Source organism: Malus sylvestris, chromosome 5 (assembly GCF_916048215.2).
Source record: "Malus sylvestris chromosome 5, drMalSylv7.2, whole genome shotgun sequence".
Classification (NCBI taxonomy): Eukaryota; Viridiplantae; Streptophyta; class Magnoliopsida; order Rosales; family Rosaceae; genus Malus; species Malus sylvestris.
Genome location: NC_062264.1, coordinates 35,867,272 through 35,888,530, shown reverse-complemented (window position 1 = coordinate 35,888,530; position 21,259 = coordinate 35,867,272). Strand labels below are relative to the sequence as shown.

At 36.6% G+C, this 21,259-nt stretch overlaps 1 protein-coding gene and 1 pseudogene across 1 annotated transcript in view; one reads left to right on the top strand and one right to left on the bottom strand.

Annotated features, from left to right (window-relative positions):
- Window positions 1–10,148: 10,148 nt before the first annotated feature.
- Window positions 10,149–21,259, top strand: part of LOC126624600 (putative cyclin-B3-1) — a 35,598-nt pseudogene continuing 24,487 nt past the window's right edge.
- Window positions 13,219–21,259, bottom strand: part of LOC126624606 (uncharacterized) — a 34,674-nt gene continuing 26,633 nt past the window's right edge. The window contains exon 3 of the mRNA XM_050293685.1: window positions 13,219–13,436. Within this exon, the coding sequence (XP_050149642.1) occupies window positions 13,330–13,436 (107 nt within the window). The 3' untranslated portion in view covers window positions 13,219–13,329. The remainder of the gene's footprint in view (window positions 13,437–21,259) is intronic.

Below are 21,259 nucleotides of genomic sequence, written 5' to 3'. Positions count from 1 at the left end.
GAGTATAGCACGTTGACTAGAACATCAACCGTCGATAAGGTAGGTCCATTAAGGTCAACAACCTAAGGTTATTCAATCCGGAAGATCCGCACATCGAATTTTTGATCTGTAAGTTCTCAAAGGTCCAACAACTGACAACTAGGGTGTTCACAAAATTGTACAACGAACCAACGATCGGATTGTCATCAATCACACAAATAAGTGGCGGTCCAATTTGATCACCACACCAAACAATTGAATTTCGGGAAACCGAGCTAGACATAGGTTCACAGGGTCACTAAAAGGTATTTGGTACTTAGACAACACTCGTGGACCACACACCGCCACACGCGGGTTAGTCAAGGTGGAGGGTTTAGAAACCCCAAATTTTCAACATTAACTAAATAAGCTCAAATTTACGTGGTAGCTAGAGCTCAGCAAGAGAAACACTTTTCACAACTACGCCGACGACAAATTCTAACCGGAAACCGCCCAAAATCACCGGTGAAAACCGAATTTCTAAGGTTCTACACACCCAACTCTAAAATGAATACGAAAGCATAAACTAAGCATACCAACTTGAAGACTATGAAGAGTAGATGAAGTTTCATACCTCACTTGAAGGAAATGGTTGCCGGAATCGCCGGAAAAATGACAAAACCGCCAGAAAACCCACGGGACTTTGCTGTCTCGAACTGGAAAAATGGATAAGAAAATGGAAAATCTAACACTATAGAGTTGTAGGGCTCGTCAAGAGCTTTCCATGGACACTAAGATCACCCAAAACGAGATCGGATGAAGGAGATACAAACGGGTCAAGTTTGTGGTTTTATGAGTCGAAAACGCCCCAAAACGGGTCAAAAGTCTGTAACTATACCGTTATAACTCAGACTCGCAAACGGCTTTCGCCTATGCGCTCGTGGCTTCGAGACCTATTCGAAAATGTTACTTATGATCTCAAAAGGTCAATGAATTTTTGATAATTACCTTCCAAACTTCAAACTTCGTAACTAATTTAATTAAAATCTAAATCCAAATAAATTAATATAATTTCTCAAAAATAATATAAAATCTCAATAATACAAATATGTAGATTATAATAGTGAAATTCAGGAACGGGATTTCACATAGTATAATGTTGTTTTTGGTAATTAATTTTGCAATAGTCCATAATGACAATCGTAGTTGAATTGCATGTTTGAATTGTGTGATTGAAAATTTATAGTATTCTTTTCCAATTTCCAGCTTTGAATTCACAGAAAGAGGTAGTTGTCATCGTTCAAATTCAATTTCAAATACTATTTCTGAGCCCATTGTTTCGTCGTGGTCAAGTAAGGCTCAAGAAAATAGTAATATCAATTTTAAAAAAAACCCTTTTGTTGAATTTGAATATCTGCATGTTTGATTTTGGTATTGTATAAATATGATTTTTAATTTTAGTCTTGAGTAAGACTTTGATTGATTGTGCATTATGGGAGGAAATGTAGATTGAAAGTGTGCAAACCGTGTAAAAACCATGTTAACTTTTCAACATTTGAAGTACAATACTTTAGGAAAACACCATATTTATGAGAATGACAATAAATTAAAACATGCAAGTCTATCAATACCAATAGGCTTGCAGATATATTTTATGGTTTTCTTTTATGTTGAGAAAATTAGGATTCCTTTTAAAAGGCTTCATTGGTCATATGGTTAAGGAGTACTTATTGGAACTACAGCAAAGCTGGATGCTTTGCTTTCTTTATCACTAGAATAATAGTGGAAGCGAATGAATTTATGAGGGTTGGCTTATAGATGGATGGCTTCCTAATATGTATGACCACCGTGTTCACTGTTACTATTTAGGTTCGTCCAAAACTTGCTTAAAGGGCAGATTGTCAATGATTTGAGCTGGTTGTAAATAGTATCATCTCTTTGTCAATAACACTTTAAAACCATCTCTCTAAGTGTAAACATGTTATATGTAAAATAATATCACCCTAAACGGTCTTAAAACCAGCAGCATCGCACAGGGAGTCAATTGCTAGTGTAAACTAAAGTGGTAAAAACTACTTAAAAGGATATGGGCACTTGGCCCTTCGCAAGTAGGTCCTAATATCATCCTTACTCCAGACCTCAAAGGAAAAGGTTCAGACGGCTCTGGCCTCATCTATGGCTCCTCTCACGTATCTCAAAAATTAGGATTTGTGGATGCTTCTGGCAGTGGCAATATAGCTGCTGATACATCTTCAGAAGTAGCTCAAGCATTGTCAGTTGAGGCGGAGAGCCTTGAAAGCAGTGTTGTATCTGGGTTTCAAGTGGCGACAGCAGATGGACCTTTATGTGATGAACAGATGCGGGGTTTAGCATTTATTATTGAGGCTAAAATTGAACCGTTGACTGCTCAGTCTGATGAAGGGGAAGCCTCCCACCACCAACCTGAGCAATATTGTATCTTCAGAGGACAGGTAATGACAACCATCAAAGATGCTTGTAGAGAAGCCGTGCTTCAAAAGAAACCTCGGCTTGTGGAAGCCATGTACTTCTGTGAGTTGAACACGTCAACTGAGCATTTGGGTTCTATGTACGCTGTGCTTGGGCGAAGGCGGGCTGTGGAGTTTTAAAGGAGGAAATGCAGGAAGGCTCTGTTGTTCTAGGATAACACCAAAACCAATTAGAACCAACTCTTTCTAACCCACAGGAAATTTATCAAATGAAAATGCAAGAACAAAATATAAAAGACACCAAGATTTTAACGAGGTTCCTCAACAGTTAGTGCAACTGGAGTACATCCTCGGAGCAGTAGGAGCTCGCCCAATAATCCACTATCAACCAATTGGGAGTTTACAAAGAGTTGGCAATCTCACAACCCAAATAACCCAATACACCCAATAACTCTCACACACCACAGAAACAAATAGAGAAAGAAATATAATGAATAATTTCTTCTCTATACATATAGCTCAAAGTTATTACAACAACAACTATTTTTGGTGGATGATTACTAACCAAATGAAGCAGCAGCTTCTTCTTCCTTTTGGGCTCTCTGCAACTCTCCCTGCTCTCTGCAGAAAAATGCGCTCTCAATTCTCTCTTATTTTCCATCCGAAGAAAACCAATAATTATGGCTTTGAAAAAACCACAAAACAAGGAAACATAATCATGATGCCTCCTCATCATGATGTTCCCTCGTCATTGTCTTTCATTCTTTTGTTTTGTTTACTAGCCGAAAGTGGATGCCAAGTTGGCCACTAATTTGGCCACTATCCAACAATCTCCACCTTGGCCAAATTCCGAAATCACCATGATAAGCCAACCAACACAAAAAAAAATTCATATTATGTTTGAAATTTTGAGCAATTGGTTGTGTTCAATTAGTACATGAAATTCAGAAATGCTATTCGGAATTTCAAATGATGTCCGGATCTGATTGTAGAATTTGGGTCATATTTGGTTGTGCTGAATTGGGTTTGATGGAGAATTTCTAATCGTGATCAGAATCATGGGTTTTGTTTAAAGACAAGAAAGGCTCGAGCTTTGGGAGACATATTACGTTTCTCTGATAGTTGTTGAGATAGGTGTGAGACTTAAGTACCCCGTTCTATGAATGCACCACAGTTCATGCCTTTTGGTGCAGCTTTTCTCCTTAAACACAATTCCACCTGGAATGGCAGATTAGCCTTCAAGTCTCTAATTAGTGTGCAATTATAGAGTTTTGTTTAAAAAGATGCATATATTTTTCATCCATATTTTCCGGGACAAGGGATAAAGAATCAAAGAAATGGGTTTATGTGAGTGTTTGATTATCCCATTTAATGTAACATCATGTGGAGAGTGTGACACTGATTGTGGTTTGTGAACACTACTGTCAAAAGAAGAGATAAGGTTAAAAATGTGTTTTTGCTCATCAAATTGTTGGTTTTTGTAGAGACACTTCTGTTATTATTCAGTAGATCTTTACTTATTCTCAAGTGATTTTTGCTTATTCTTTTGACAATTAGTGAGTCGGCTATGTTAGAGGGATATAATCCTCACCCATAGTATAATGTTGTTTTTGGTATAATTAATTCTGCAATAGTCAATAATGACAATCGTAGTTGAATTGCATGTTTGAATTGTGTGATAGAAAATTTATGGTATTCTTTTCCAATTTCCAGCTTTGAATTCACAAAAAGAGGTAGTTGTCATCGTTCAAATTCAATTTCAAATACTATTTATGAGCCCATTGTTTCGTCGTGGTCAGATAAGGCTCAAGAAAATAGTAATATCAAATTTTAAATGAAACCTTTTGTTGAATTTGAATATCTGCATGTTTGATTTTGGTATTGTATAAATAGGATGTTGGAACCAAGAAGTATGGACATTGAATATTGTATAATAAACTCAAGCACATGCAGCACGGGCAGCATGGAGATGGTTATGGAGTTGTTAGTATTATAAGTCCTCTCAGTTTTTTTATCTCTTGTTCTGTCAGCTTTCTATCTCCACATCATGTGTGGTTTTCGACAAAGACAAGCACGGGCAACATGGAGATGGTTATGAAGCTGTTAGTATTATAAGTCCTCTCAATTTTTTATCTTTGTGTTGTCCCAAGAGTTTTGTATAGGGATGGTTGGTTGTAACCGGTTCTTTACTACTCATATATATGAGTTAGTTGTTAACTCTTAATACATATGAAATACATATATTTTTGAACATAAAATTCTACATGGTATCAGAGCGGGTCCTTCTTTAACCTGTCTCTGGCCATTTCTTTCCGCTGCTTCTCTCCTTCAACCTTGAGACATGGCTGAAGAAGATTCAGTAAATGTTGAGGATAAAACCTCCCGTAATTCTTGTTCAAATTTTTCAGACACTGAGGTTAACACCAATCAGCGTTTGTGTTCAGCCTTGCTGAATGAGTTCAACTACCTACCTTGGTCTCGTGCAGTTTCACTTGCTCTAGGAGGAAAAGGAAAAATTGGTTTTGTAAATGGAAGCATCGAAGCTCCTGATATCACCTCACCAACCTATGAGGCTTGGCTCTGCAAAGATCAATTCGTCATGTCCTTACTTCTCAATACTATGGAGAAGCATGTTGCAGAAATTTTTAACTACTCAGAGTCCTCACAAGATTTGTGGAACTCGGTGAAGGACATGTATGGAAATCAAAACAATTATGCAAGGGTGTTCCAACTGAAGAAAGACATTGCATGCATTCAACAAAATGGGAAGTCCTTTGTACAACACCTTGGCAGGCTCAAAACCATGTGGAATGAACTGGATATGTATCTTCCACACACCACAGATGCAAATACGCTACTAAAGAGAGGGGAGGAAGATAAGATATACCAACTCTTGGGAAGCTTAAGTTCTGAGTACGAGGATCTCAGAAGCCATATACTTATGAGTCTAGAACTGCCAACATTCAAAAGTGTGTGTGGTATTGTCCAATGTGAAGAAGCTAGGAAGAAAGCCATGAATGGTGAGTCTAGCTCAAGGCCAACTGAAGCTCTAGCCTATGTTGCAAACCACAAAATATACAAAGGTAAGAATTCCCATCTCAAGTGTACCTCCTGTAATGGTCTTGGTCACGTGGAAGAAAAGTGTTGGATCATTCATCCCGAGTCAAAGCCCAAATTTACCAAAGATGGGAAGATGATTCCATCAAAACCTTCACAAACAAGCCATTTCAAGAGTTATCATGCAGCAAACGTCACCTCTGGGGTCTCTTTTGGATCCATGGACTTCACTACAAGTCCTGTGACTCTTATAAAAGAATTTGTTGCGTACTTGCAAACCAAGGATCATGGGAGTACTGCATCAAACTTACAAAAGGAGGATGGAGGACACGCTGCCATGCTGGGGCAGTTTGCAGGATTTCTTGCCAACAACAAATCTGCAGAACAAGGAGATGTTTCAGGTATTCTCAATGCTTTCTCCACTGCATTACAAACAAGCACTGAATATGATTGTTGGATAATTGACTCAGGTGCCACTGATCACATGACAAACAAACTTTCAAATCTGCATAATTTTCAAGCATTCAAAAACCCCTCACTAGTGTCAGTTGCAAATGGAAAAAATGTGTCAGTTTTGGGTAAGGGAAGAGTTAGTATACTCACAAACAATAATGAGTCATTAGCCCTATATGTTCCCTCATTTCCTTTTCAATTACTTTCAGTAGGAAAGATAACAAGCTCCCTAAACTGCCATGCCATTTTCTCACCAAACAACGTTGTTTTTCAGGATGTCATCACCAAGAAAGTGATTGGTGAAGGGTTCTTCCTTAATGGTCTCTACTACCTGTGCAAAAACTCAGTCATGCCTAAAGCCTTTCAAGCTGGAACCAAGTATTTTGAACATCAACAACTTTGGCACCAAAGACTTGCTCACCCATCTGAACTTGTTTTGTCAAAATTGTTTTCCGGTTTTTGTCAATCACCCCTTGAGTGTGAAACATGTCATTTTTCAAAGTCAGTCAGACTACCTTTTGTCACTTCTGTTTTTAAGACATGTAAACCATTCGAGTTAGTACACACGGATGTTTGGGGACCTACAATTGAATCAATGGATGGTTACAAATATTTTGTCATATTTGTTGATGATTTCACTCGTACTACCTTTCTATACCTTATGAAATCAAAAAGTGAGGTTTTCTGCATATTTAAAGATTTCCATAAACTTGTACAAACTCAATACAACTCAAACATTAAGGTGCTTAGGTCAGATAATGGTACTGAGTTTCTGTCCAATAACATGATTCAGTACTTGAGTTCACAATGGATTGTTCACCAAACCAGTTGTGTAGGGACACCCTAACAAAATGGGGTCTCAGAAAGGAAGAATAAAAATCTGCTTGAAAAAACTCGATCTCTAATGCTGCATATGAATGTTCCCAAAAGATATTGGTCACATGTTGTTCTCACTGCTACCTATATAATTAATAGACTTCCAAGTAAAGTATTGGGGTTCAAAACTCCACATGAAACTCTAAACAATAGGGCAGTCAACTTGGCGCATCTTAAAACATTTGGTTGCAGCTGCTTTGTCCATGTGCAAGCACCTAATCGTGATAAATTGGAAGCTAGAGCAGTGAAGTGCATTTTTGTTGGGTACTCACCAACTCAGAAGGGATACAAATGTGTTGATCCTATCACAAAGAAATGTATTGTGTCAAGGGATGTTCGTTTTGATGAAACAATGCCCTACTATAAAAGCAATGAGACTCATATTAATGAGAATGAGACCTTGAGTGATTTGCTTCCCTTACCAAGAGTCACTGACCATGATACACTAGCAGAGGATCACATCTCAAATGGTCAAATCATTGAAGGAGTTCAAGATGACTTGATTCCAAGTGTGGGCCAACTACACTCTCAATCCATCAGTGAGCATACAGGTGAAGTTCAGACAGGCCCAAGCCCCTCTCTACCAACAACACCACTTCTAGAAGCTAGGAGATATCCTATTCGAACAAGACAGCCACCAACTAAGATGATGGACTATGTTACTTATGCCTCACGGCATCCTCACACTAAAACTCTCAATTACAACTGTTTCTCAAAGTCTCACATTGCATTTCTCACTGAAGTTGCAAATAATGTTGAACCTAGCACCTTTCAGGAGGCAAACCAATCATCTAAGTGGAGGAAGGCAATGTCAGAGGAACTACAAGCCTTGAGTGACAACAAAACCTGGAGTCTTGTTCATTTACCACCTGGAAAAAAGGTTGTTGGCAGCAGGTGGATCTTCAAGGTAAAATTCAAAGCTGACGGCTCAATTGAAAGGCACAAAGCCAGACTCGTTGCACGTGGATTCACTCAAACTTTTGGAGTGGATTACAAAGAAACCTTTGCACCAGTAGCCAAGATGAACACTGTCAGAGTTCTCTTGTCTGTGGCAGTTAATTCTGGTTGGTCCTTGTATCAAATGGATGTAAAAAATGCATTTCTCCATGGAGAATTACAAGATGAAGTGTACATGCAACCTCCACCAGGTTATATTCAAGCCCAAAATGGTATGGTCTGCAAACTTCACAAGGCTATTTACGGTTTAAAGCAATCTCCAAGAGCTTGGTACGCCAAGCTCAGCTCAGTGTTGGAAAGGGCTGGTTTTCTTAGAAGCAATGTAGATTCCTCTCTATTTGTTCGAACAGGAATGGGAGGAAGATTGATGATTCTTATCTATGTGGATGATCTCATAATCACAGGTGAAAGTGAAACTGAGATTGCAGCCTTAAAGCAATCTCTACAAGAGACCTTTGCCATCAAAGACCTTGGGAGGCTTAAGTATTTTCTTGGCATAGAAATGGCTACCTCATCCAAAGGACTATTCCTAAATCAAAGAAAATATGTAACTGATCTTCTCAAGGAGACAAATCTTCTTGATTGCAAACCTGCAACCTCTCCAATTGACAGCAAGCTCAAGCTTACTATGGATGGGGAAGCTCTTCATAATGTGAGTTATTATCAAAGATTGGTTGGTAAGTTAATTTACCTCACCATTACTCGTCCTGATATCACCTACGCAGTGGGCATAGTTAGTCAATTTATGCATTCTCCCACCGTTGATCATCTCAACATTGTCAAACGGATCCTTCGTTATCTTAAAGGGTCCATTGGACGAGGAATTCTCATGCAAAATAACCAATCCACAAGCATAAGTGGTTACACTGATGCTGATTGGGCAGACAATGCCATTGATAGAAGGTCCACGACAGGCTATTGCACGTTTGTTGGAGGCAATATTGTAACTTGGAAAAGCAAAAAGCCACAGGTCATTGCTCGGTCTAGTGCAGAAGCTGAGTATCGTGCAATGGTAGCCACTGCATGTGAGCTTATTTGGCTCAAAGGTCTTCTATCTAATCTAGGGTTTCATTGTTCCAACTCCATACCACTTATGTGTGACAATCAAGCAGCCATGCACATTGCTGCTAATCCTGTCTTTCATGAAAGAACGAAGCATATAGAGGTGGATTGTCATTTTGTTCGATCTCAGGTTCAATCTCAGGTCATTCACACTGTGTTCACTCGCAGTTATGATCAATTGGCTGACTTATTCACCAAAGCACTACCATCTGCTCAGTTTCATCGTCTTCTGGGCAAGCTTGGCTCAATAAATCCCCTTGATCCAGCTTGAGGGGGGGTGTTGGAACCAAGAAGTATGGACATTGAATATTGTATAATAAACTCAAGCACATGCAGCACGGGCAGCATGGAGATGGTTATGGAGTTGTTAGTATTATAAGTCCTCTCGGTTTTTTTATCTCTTGTTCTGTCAGCTTTCTATCTCCACATCATGTGTGGTCTTCGACAAAGACAAGCACGGGCAGCATGGAGATGGTTATGGAGCTGTTAGTATTATAAGTCCTCTCAATTTTTTATCTTTGTGTTGTCCCAAGAGTTTTGTATAGGGATGGTTGGTTGTAACCGGTTCTTTACTACTCATATATATGAGTTAGTTGTTAACTCTTAATACATATGAAATACATATATTTTTGAACATAAAATTCTACATAGGATTTTTAATTTTAGTCTTGAGTAGGACTTTGATTGATTGTGCATTATGGGAGGAAATGTAGATTGAAAGTGTCTGCTTACCGTGTAAAAACCACATTAACTTTTCAACATTTGAAGTACAATACTTTAGGAAAACACCATATTTATGAGAATGACAATAATTAAAACATGCAAGTCTATCAATACTGTCACATCCCGACCCGAGCCCCCACCATATCCCAGGCTCGACTCCACCGTAGCACGATATTGTCCGTTTTGGGCCCCGACCACGCCCTCACAGTTTTGTTTCTAGGAACTCACACGAGAACTTCTTAGTGGGTCACCCATCCTGAGATTGCTCTTGCGCGAACTAGCCTAACTTTGGAGTTTCAATGGAACCCGAAGACAGTGAGCTCCCAAAAGGCCTCGTGCTAGGTAGAAATGAGAATATACATATAAGACTTACATGATCCACTCCCCTGGACAATGTGAGATGTTACAAATACCAACATGCTTGCAGATATATTTTATGGTTTTCTTTTATGTTGAGAAAATTGGGATTCCTTTTAAAAGGCTTTATTGGTCATATGGTTAAGGAGTACTTACTGGAACTACAGCGAAGCTGGTTGCTTTGCTTTCTTTATCACTAGAATAATAGTGGAAACGAATCAATTTATGAGGGTTGGCTTGTAGATAGATGGCTTCCTAATCTGTATGACTACCATGTTCACTGTTACTTGGAATTTGAAATCCAAGGGTGCATCAAGTCCAAACAAATTAGTTTCTGCTACTGCAACTTCATCCAAAACTGAAAAAGTGGTTACTTCTTCTCTTCCTGGGAACATTGAGCATGAAAAGCATGAAGCCACTTAGGGAGAGCTTCCATCTGAAGCCAACTTCAGCCAGAGTGCTTCAACTATCATTTCCAGGGTAAAATCAAATAGGAGGAAATCTTACACATCTCTATTGATGACTGGATCAAAGGTTGGGGCTTACCGTGTTCTATTGATACCTTTATTCCTTACGCATGAACTACATTCACACTTGGCACTATTTGCAGTTACTAGAGGACCGTGTTGGAGCTTTGAAGGCGGAAGAGCTGCCAAGTATTGATGACGATTGCAATCAACTGGAAGTTTCCGATTATGTTGATGAGATCTATCAGTATTACTGGGTGTCCGAGGTAATGGTTATGATGTCTCTATTCCTTTGTTTTCATCTTAGTCTGGTAAGATAGAAGGTTTAGTGTAGTTCTGATTCTGACTTGTTGGCTTTGTTAAATTGTCTTTAACTGCAGGCACAGAATCCACCTCCAGAAAATTTCATGTCGATTCAGGCAGACATTACTCCTCATATGTGAGGCATATTGGTCAACTGGTTAATTGAAGTACCGATTTAACCTTTTGATGAACTATGATGTTTTTGTATTCCTTTTTGTCTTGCTTTGTTCAATTTTACATTTCCTGATGTTTAATAGTTGGCTATCCCCTTGATTTGTTCATCTGGAACAGGTACACTACAAATTCGAGTTAATGCAAGAAACTCTTTATCTCATGGTGACATTGCTCGATCAATATCTTTCCCAAGTCACACTTATGAAGGATGACATGCAGTTAGTTGGTCTCACTGCACTCTTGTTGGCATCAAAATATGAGGACTTTTGGCATCCAAGGGTAAATATCCATATCGCAACTCGTATGCATTTTTCGTGATTTTCTTTATAATTGTCTACAACAAGAAAAATTACAGCTCAACGATTTAATTAGCATCTCAGCTGAAACATACACCAGAGTACAGGTGCTTGGAATGGTATGTGCTTTTCTTAGACTCGGATTAATTCAGTATATCTGTTTTGTTAGAATCTGGAAATGTCCTGGTGCATATCTTATGAGATGAATAATGCTGCATTCTATAGTTCCCTTTTCGCTTGTCCTAGAATAAACACCGCCTTTGCTTTTCAGGAGAAAGCCTTTCTGAAAAAGCTGAAGTTTCGTGTTAATGCACCTACTCCATATGTCTTCAAGTTAAGATTTCTCAAGGCTGCTCAGTCAGAAACAAAGGTATTCAATAGCTTCTAAGGCTAACAGACATAAATTTTGATTAATGATTAACACCATTACTTAGAAAGAAAGAGATTGACATGCCAGAGTTTAGTGGATATTACTTCTCGATATGGATTAGATAACAGCAAAGTTGCTAACAGTCTGGTACTTTGTGGACTGTTTTGCGGCTTGAACAGTTGGCATTCTACCTTATCGAGTTGTGCTTAGTTGAATATGAAGCGTTAAGGTTCAAGCCCTCGTTGCTGTGCGCTGCAGCCCTAGCTGTTGCTAGGTGCACCGTGCAGATTCCTCCTGCTTGGACCCCGTTGCTCTGCAAACACGCTTGTTATGAAGTATCCCAAATCAGGTACTGCTTTAAAGACAAGTAAATAACTTTGTTCCTTATCTAGTGCTTGCTTCAGAATAAATTTTAATGATCGATGTTTGATCGTTGCAGAGACTGCAGAGATGGTCTTAAGATTTCACAAAGCTGCAAGAATGGGAAGTTTGAAGGTCACTTACGAAAAGTACTCTAGCCCTAATCTCAGTAGTGTTGCGGCAATAAAACCGTTGGACACGCTTCCACTCTGATTCAGCTCAGAGGGGTGAAGATAAGAATGTTAACAATTCAAGGGATAAAGACTTCAGCATCATCTAGTGGACATGTTTTCCCCCGCAGTTGTTGAAGCCTGTGTAGCAGGACAAAATTCTGCTTGTATTTCATATTGATCTAACACGATGAAGGGCATCCATCAAGCTTGTTGTAAAGAAGCCATATTTCGTAGCGCTTATACTGATGGCGTCTGTGTACTCTAGGGTTTTCAATATTGTAAAATCTTATGTTAATTTGGTTCCGCAATTCACATCAGTATGTTGTGTTGCACGCGTTTATGTTATGATCTCATAGAAGTGTTACAACATCATGTTGTTGCTAAGAAATTATGACCTGGAACTGAACACAACGTTGTTGTAACAACAATTGTTGTGTGAATCTAGTTTCTTGTTAATGGTACATTTTGCATTGATCAATCATCATCCCCCTTTATGTTTTGATAGATCCAATTTAGCTCTTAATTAACGTTACACGGTCTGATTTTAATGACTCGTACTTGTTTATATAAGCGAACATTTTGCTGATAAGCCGTGACTCAAGTTGCAGGGGTAGGGTGAAAGTAGATCCTAGATTCGATTCCCGTTTTAAAGAAAAATCAAACCAGGTCTCGCATGGATCTTCACTGCAGGAAGACCTTGGACATAGCAGAACTGATTTTCGACTCCATAACAGGTTTGTCTGCTCTGAAATGTGCACGAAATTGGCTTGTCCGAGATGCAGGCAGTTACAAAACCGTTTCTGTCGAGAAATGAAGCCTGATGGAGGATGTCAAGCAGAACATTTTCCGAATGGTTGATAGGCTCGAAGTAAAGAAGCGAAACAAAGGTCACAAGTGGAGAGAAACATAACTCCGAGTAGAACATACGTGCGTTTGACTAGTAATGACAAGAAACTACTGATAACAGCGACCGGACCAGATAATGAAGCGATGAAGGAGGCAGAATTGATCATGTAAAGCAACATTAAAATGGAAAACAAAATTTATTAAATGAAGCAAGATTTCATATATATTATTCTGACCTGTATAAGCTCAAAAAATGTACCCTAGCTTCTTTGCCTCCACCACCACAAGAAGTATATATTGAACCCTGCAGGATCTCCCTATGAATATACAACCTTGATCTTCAACAAAAACCAGTATCTGCTATCTACCAACATATAATACAAAACGTAATGCACAAGTACACATACGTTACATATTCTACCGTATAGATTAATATCACAGGTAGCTCAATCAGCTAACCAAACCATCTTGTGGAAGCAAGTAACTATCCCGATTCAAAGTCCCCCTCACTGCTCGATAAAACTCCAACCACGAAGATGAGTACGCATCTGCAGGACCTCACAGAAATGTCAGGTTAGGACTAGCAGGGCATGCTGCCACTAAATCCAACACTGATGCAGCTGGTTTGAGCTTCTGTGGAAAGTTAAACGCCAAGTTATCGACTTTATGTTCATATATTTTGCCCTTTCGGTCCAATTTATACCGCGAGGTGCCCTGAAACTGACCCTTAGCTTGCTGTTGGATGACGTTAATTTGAAAGAAAGGATTCGGTATTTTCTTTTAATTTGATGTTGAATTGGCGTTAAAGAGGTTTTTGTGCTTTATTTTTTAACAAGTTTACATGAATGTGTTCATGACCTGCTATGTGTGAGCTGGCCAGGGCATTGCAGGGTTTGCATGAATGTGTTCAACGACCAAACATGTTACATGCTGTGGTTGGGACTTGGGAAGAGAAGTTTGCTGAAACCCGCTGTATCACTACTACAATATATGCTATCACCGTCGGAGTCAAAACCGACAAGAAATCAGATTTCTGTCGCAATTTTGGAAAAAATGCGACATAAAACAATGTAATGTCGCATTTTCAAAGCGACACTATTGCTAGCGTCACGAAAGGGCTTTAGCGTCGGTTTGGTGGCTTAAACCGACACTACATAGCGTCGCTTTAAAGCGACACTAAACTAACGTCGGTTTAAAGCGACGCATACTTACACGTTACGTCGCTTTAAGGAAACGTTCATTAGCAATTTAATTGTAAAATATAATTCCTACTGTCGCTTTTAAATGACACTGAAATAATATTAAATCAATTTAATATCCCATAAACCGACGCCAAATAACAATTAAATAAATAAAATATGCAACCGAATAACGGTCTTAACCGACACCACCTTTGTTAATAATAATAAAAAAAACACACAAATCGCATTCTTCTTCGATTCATTGTAACAGAAAAATTTTATATAATTATATTAATTAATTTCAAGGTCAAAAAAAAAACATTAATAAAAATAATTAAAAAAAAAGTCTGCCAACATACACAATATTGTCCATACATTAATGAAAATAATTAACAATAAAAATAATGTCAAAATATACAAAAACCCATCCGTCATAACAACTACTAAATCCGACATTACAAACATAACATAAAAAACAAAAAAGATAGAACGATTAAAGTATCATATTTAACCGACAAAAAAGCGAACCAAATAAACTACGGAACCGAATCTGCGCCTGAACGTGGCACAGATCCTTCTCGCCCTTGAGGTCCTATATTTGATGCCAACATCCTCGACAAGTCCACATCAGATCCAACACCCGCAAGCATTTCAGCAAACCCCCCAGCTGGAAATTCAGGACAAGGCGCAGCCATCTCGGGTCGATATACTGGCACTTGATAAGGCGGCTCCTGCATGTAAGGCATGGGAGGCTGCTGCATGTATGGCATAGGCGGCTGCTGCATGTATGGCGTGGGCTGCATAGGCAGCGGATACATAGGATACGGAGGTTGCTGATTATAGCCAGCATAAGGATATGCAGGGGGCGGCTGACTTTGACCCGACTGTTGAGGAGGAGGCTGACTCTGGCCTGACTGTTGGGTTCCCGGGCTAAACGGTGGTTGTGGTTGTGCTTGTGGCTGAAATCTTTGGAAAAGCCACGCAAACAACTGACTTTGCTTGTTCTCTAGGTCCGAAATCCGTTTATTGTTATTTTCGTCCCTCAATTTCAACTCATTATTTTGAGTCATCAGCAATGCGATTGCATTGTTAGATGACCTCTTGGAGGAAATTGATGTAGAAGACGAAGAAGATGCATAGGAAACCATATCAGGAGTCACCCCATGACCGTATCCTCTGACTCTATTATACCTCTCAGGACCCATTGTGTCAACATACACTTGGGTCCTAAGATCTTCATTATCCTCTTGCCCCGACTGAATCAAAGTTTGCAGATTGCTCTCCATTGTTGCCTAGCATTACAATTTTTAAAAAGAAAAATTCAATCGTAAAACAGAACAATAAGCTATAGATAATAAATTTGAATAATAATGAAATACCAACACAGTAAAATAAATTACCCCTGTACGCTCCGATTCTTCATCAATCCAAGCTTCATTTTTTCGTGTATGACATTCACGAAAAAAGGTTACAGGATCAGCTTCTTTCCCATGTTTCTTCCGCTTTACCAAAAATAAAATTTCACACAAACAATTTTAGGCTAACCTCGTTAAAATTAAAATTTATAACTATTGAATATTTAAAATAACATTTCTTCAAATGGTACAATCCATACATATTCTTGCCGCTTTCTTGCAAAAGATTTTGTACCAGTAGTATGGTTCATTGTTTTCTTTTGCCGATTAATCTTGTTTTTTTCAGCAACCTCCTGAAAATAAAAATAAAAAAATTATTACACAAATTTATAGTTATAACGAAATAAACTACATCGTTTACCTTTGTTTTATCTCCACTCCAGTATGCCAACAAATTACCCCACTGGGTAGGATTCACATCAGGAGGAGGCTGGGGACGCTCCTCTGCAGCTCTGTTGGTATAATATTTTTTTTTTAACTTATTTCTGTACTCCTTATGTGCATGCTCAGCAACCTTAAGCGTCATAAAGCGGATCAAAGGCAATCTTGGTATATCAGCATCTTCAAAAACAATATTTCCCTACATCCATAAAATAAAAAATAAAAAAAATAAATCAACCAAGTCAAATATTATAACAATCATTGAATTATTCTTTCATTTTCTAATAAAAATATAAATACCTATACCTTAATTCTATTCCAAAAAGCTTCCTTATCTACATCCTTAATCTTACGCCAATGCTTCGCCAATGGGAGAATTCTGTGGTCTCTAACCTCCGATGCCACATATTTTGAAAATGCACTAGAGTTATCACTAACGCATTTTCCAGACATATCAAACGAACAAAGCTGTTTCGTCCATTTGGGAACTGAGGGTCCTCGCCTCCGTTGAGAAGTTCCTTGTTCATAACAAAACCACAGTTAAAACAAACCAAAAAAGTTGGAAACAGATGTAAACTTTCAGTTTATAAGGATAATAGAAGATTAAACACACAAAAAAAAAAAAAAAACGAATCCAATAATAATGTAGAAAAATAACCAGCTTCGACCTCCTCCCCTTCCACATGAAGTTCCTCATCACGTTGAGAATCACAACTACTATCCATAGCAAAACCAAAGGAAGAAGTGCGGAAATAGGAGTGAAGGGAGTGAAGGGAGTGAAGGGAGTGAAATGGGGAGTGAAGGGAGTGAAATGGGGAGTGAAATGAGAGAGACGGAAATAGGTCGTAGAACCTTAAATATGCCAAAAAAATTAGCGTCGAAATATGCAACTATTACGTCGCTTCAAAGCGACACCACCTCTGCAACATTTTTGACTAGCGTCGAAATAGGGTAACATTGAGTCGCTTCAAAACGACGTTAGGTCTGACAGATTTAAATAGCGTCGAAATAGAGGCTAATTGCGTCGATTTGAACCGACGTTATTCTGACAGACAGTAATTGCAGTGGCCTCGGAATTGGACGTGCGAATGTGACCGAGGCTTCGAAATATGGGCATATTGCGTCGCTTAAAACCGACGTTATAGTCTAACATTTCTAACTAGCGTCGAAATAGAGAACAATGACGTCGGTTTTAACCGACGTTATTCTGACAGACATTAATTGCAGTGTCCTCGGAATTGGACGTGCGAAAGAACCGAGGCATAGAAATAAATGCCTGCGTCGAAACAATAACTGGTTGCGTCGGTTTAAACCGACGTATAATACAAGGCGTCGAAATAATAAGTGGTTGTGTCGAAATAATAAGTATTTACGTCGATTAAAACCGACGCCACTACTTATTATTTCGACGTAACTATTTATTATTTCGATGCTTCGGTTCTTTCGCACGTCCAATTCTTCCGATCCATTTCCCCGTGCAAAAAAACCGGGAAAATTCCCGCCCAACAAAAAAATAAAAAAAGAGTTTAACTAAAAAAGAAAAAATGGAAACGCAGGAGAAAAAAAAATAGTTAAAATAAAAAAAGGTTATTTCTTATAATATTTTAATATATAAAATTTAACTTATACATAATGCTTAATAAAAACACAAATATAATTTTAGGAACATTTTGATATTGATGGCTTATATTTGAATTGTTTTAATCAAACATCTATAATTTTGAAACTTTTGATCAAACATTGTTCGGTTTATAATATCCTTAAAATTTTGATTTTTATTGTAAATAATTGACCAACTAGTTCATAAAATATTATGATAAATATTCTAAATTCACCACAAATATTCTATCTTAACTTATCATTATTCGTTTAAAATGAATTTTTCTTATGCAAATAATTTGTTGTATTAAAACGATACATTCACTAACACTTAAACAGTTTATTCATACTTTCATTAAGTATAACACAAGATTTTGGGATATCCACTAGTGTAAATATTTCAAATTGAAGATCGCATTCATTCACCGTATTCATATAGGGTGAAGGAGTGTACATATAAAAAATCATCAAAATCGGAGTTAAAATAACCGTTACATCGTGCAATCATTGGGACATGCATCAATTTTCACATACGTCAGACCCAAGTCATTTATAAGTTTTTTTGCCTTATAACATGATTCAGGCAAACAATCCCCTTCAGGCAACATTCTTTTAATTAACTCCAGTAAAGTTGTGAAGATGTCGTCTGGCATTCCCGCTAAACACTTGATCTGATACAGCCTTACAACTGCTTCTAATTTCTTAAACTCCTTACACCCTGGCCACAAATCTTGATCTGCCTCTTCAAGCAACCTAAAAAAAGTCTCCGCCTCTTCTGGACGCCCTTCCCCAATAGACGGTTCAGTAGACGGCCCAACACCTTCTTCTGTTAATGGTTGGACAAATACATCATTAAGAAAGTCATGCATACCAATCACCTTATCTCCTGTTTCTTCTTCTCCAATTGCCACATTTTGCTCTCCAATGTTTTGCTCGCCATGATGTCGCCAGCAAGCATTTTTATAATCTTTATCCATATCATACAATATGAGATGTTCAATAATAGTGTTCCTAACAAAAGTATATCGATTACAACATCTTTTGCAAGGACATCTAAACTTATCAGGACCAACACCATTTGCAACTGCTTGATCCAAAAACAAATTAATTCCAGCTGTATACGCTTCAAAATTTCGAGGTATCGTCAACCAACTCTTGTCCATGTTTTACCAGTTTACGAGGGTAAAATATTACGCTGACACTAAGATGCCTACAATCTTGCAATCCCTATCATGTAGGCATAACTATTAGAATTTTCAATTTCTATCTTTCAACCCTCGAACTCTATCATGATCACGATTGCAATCTTTTAATTTTCAACACCTATTGTAGTAAAAACAAATTAAAATAACAACAAAAAGTTATCAAAATTATGCTCATCTAATCCATTCTAGTAAATAACAACCAAAAGTTAACAAAATAACAATAAATTAAAATAACAATTATAGTGCAAAAGTTATATTTAATATTGTTAATTTAACATAAATGCTTATTTAAATTATTCATTCCATTTTCTCATAACAATTCAAATTGTAAAAAAAATTAATTTAACATAATATATTCTTATATTACTAAAAATGATAAGTTTATGTTATATTAATATTGTTAATTTAACATACATGCTTATAAATATTATTCATTTCATTTTCTCATAACCATTCAAATTGCAAAAAAAAAAATTTAATTTAACATAATATATTTTTACATTACTAAATATTATAAGTTTATGTTATATTTAATATTGTTAATTTAACATAAATGCTTATAAATATTATTCATTCCATTTTCTCATAACAATTCAAATTGCAAAAAAAAATTAATTTAATATAATATATTCTTATATAACTAAATATTATAATTTTATGTTATATTTAAGATTGTTAATTTAACATAAATGCTTATAATTATTATTCATTCCATTTTCTCATAACAATTCAAATTATTCTCATCTAATCCATTCTAGTAAATAACAACAAAAAATTATCAAAATAACAACAAATTAAAGTAACAATTAAAGTGCGAACAAAATTAATTTAACATAATATATTCTTACATTACTCAATATTATAAGTTTATGTTATATTTAATATTGTTAATTTAACATAAATGCATATAAATAATATTCATTCCATTTTCTCATAACAATTCAAATTATTCTCATCTAATCCATTCTAGTAAATAACAACAAAAAATTATCAAAATAACAACAAATTAAAATAACAATTAGAGTGAAAAAAAAATTAATTTAACATAATATATTCTTAAATTACTCAATATTATAAGTTTAAGTTATATTTAATGTTGTTAATTTAACATAAATGCTTATAGATAATATTCATTCTATTTTCTCATAACAATTCAAGTGACAAAATTAATTATTTCGCCTAAATATGAAGTAATTTAACAAAAATAATAGAAATTTATCTAACTACTTAAATTACAATTTTTAAATAAATAAACTTGTGTATTATACAATTTAAAAATTAAAGAATTTAGTGATAGAAACCTGAATTATAGAAGAATTCCGTCGTCGATCAATTCTTTATATACTCAACCAGCTCAAATAAATTCCCTACAACAATAAATTGTATCAAAATATTAAACATAAGAGGAGAAAATAAAAATACTACAAGCAAGAAAAATTTACCTTTGTGAAGAATGAACTTGGAAGAACTCGGAATGTGAAGAATGAACTTGGAAGAACTCGGAAGGTGAGAGAGAGAAGGTTTGTGAACCGTGAGAATGAGATAAATGCAAGAGGAAAAGATGAACACGGGTGAGTGAATATAAAGACGATCAATCTGTCGCTTACAACCGACACTGGGTTTCAAAATATTTAAAAAAATAAAATATATGTCGCTCAGAACCGACGTAGGATTTAAAATATATAAAAAAATCAATTAGTGTCGCTTCTATATGCGACACGCATACTTAATGTCGCTTAAAAGCGACACTGTTTTATTAAAAGCGACGCCAGTATTTAAAATTATTAAAACGTGTGTCGGTTATAAGCGACATTAAGTATGCGTGTCGCATATAGAAGCGACGCAGACTTTCTAAATCCGACGTCATATTCAGTGGGTGTCGCAACTCTCTTGTGCGCCACTATATGATATTAAACCGACGCAACAACTGACACTATAGGGTCCTTTTGTAGTAGTGTATGCAACGGTTGTGAAGGGGAAAGGAGAGTGAAGGGGACTTTGGATCAAACGCAAATGCCGTAACATTTTTATTTATACAGCAAGAGGAATTTGGGCAGAAGCCACATAATAGGTCAAATATAGTTATCTTGAGATTCAAACATGAGGCTTTTTTTACAGTGTGGAGGGACATTATCGTAATACTAAAGGTATAATATTTTCCTTTCTAACTTACTGTAACTACTTGCTAGGTCATAAATGATTTTTACATCTAAATTTCTTTTGTTCCTTGATTTTTCTCTATTTATTCAGTCCAACAAAAGTATAGATGAAGATAAAAAAAGTTGAAAATCCGTTTTTCAAAAACTATTTCCTAATTTTAGAATAAAAGCAAGGAAAAAAATGAAAATAATAAATACACACAAGTATGTCCAATGAAAGTCCATATTTAGGTATTCCTACCATCACTTTTGAGTACTTATTTAAGGACTTAAAAGCGAATCCATGTGTCCCTAAAGGAACATTGTTTCCAATGGTAGAGTCTTTATAATAGAATCTCTCAATTTGAAGTTTTTATGATTTTATGTGATAATTTGATTAGGTGCATTGTTTTGCTTATGTTAACATTTTTTAAATAATTAAAAGCATTAAAATCTTCAAT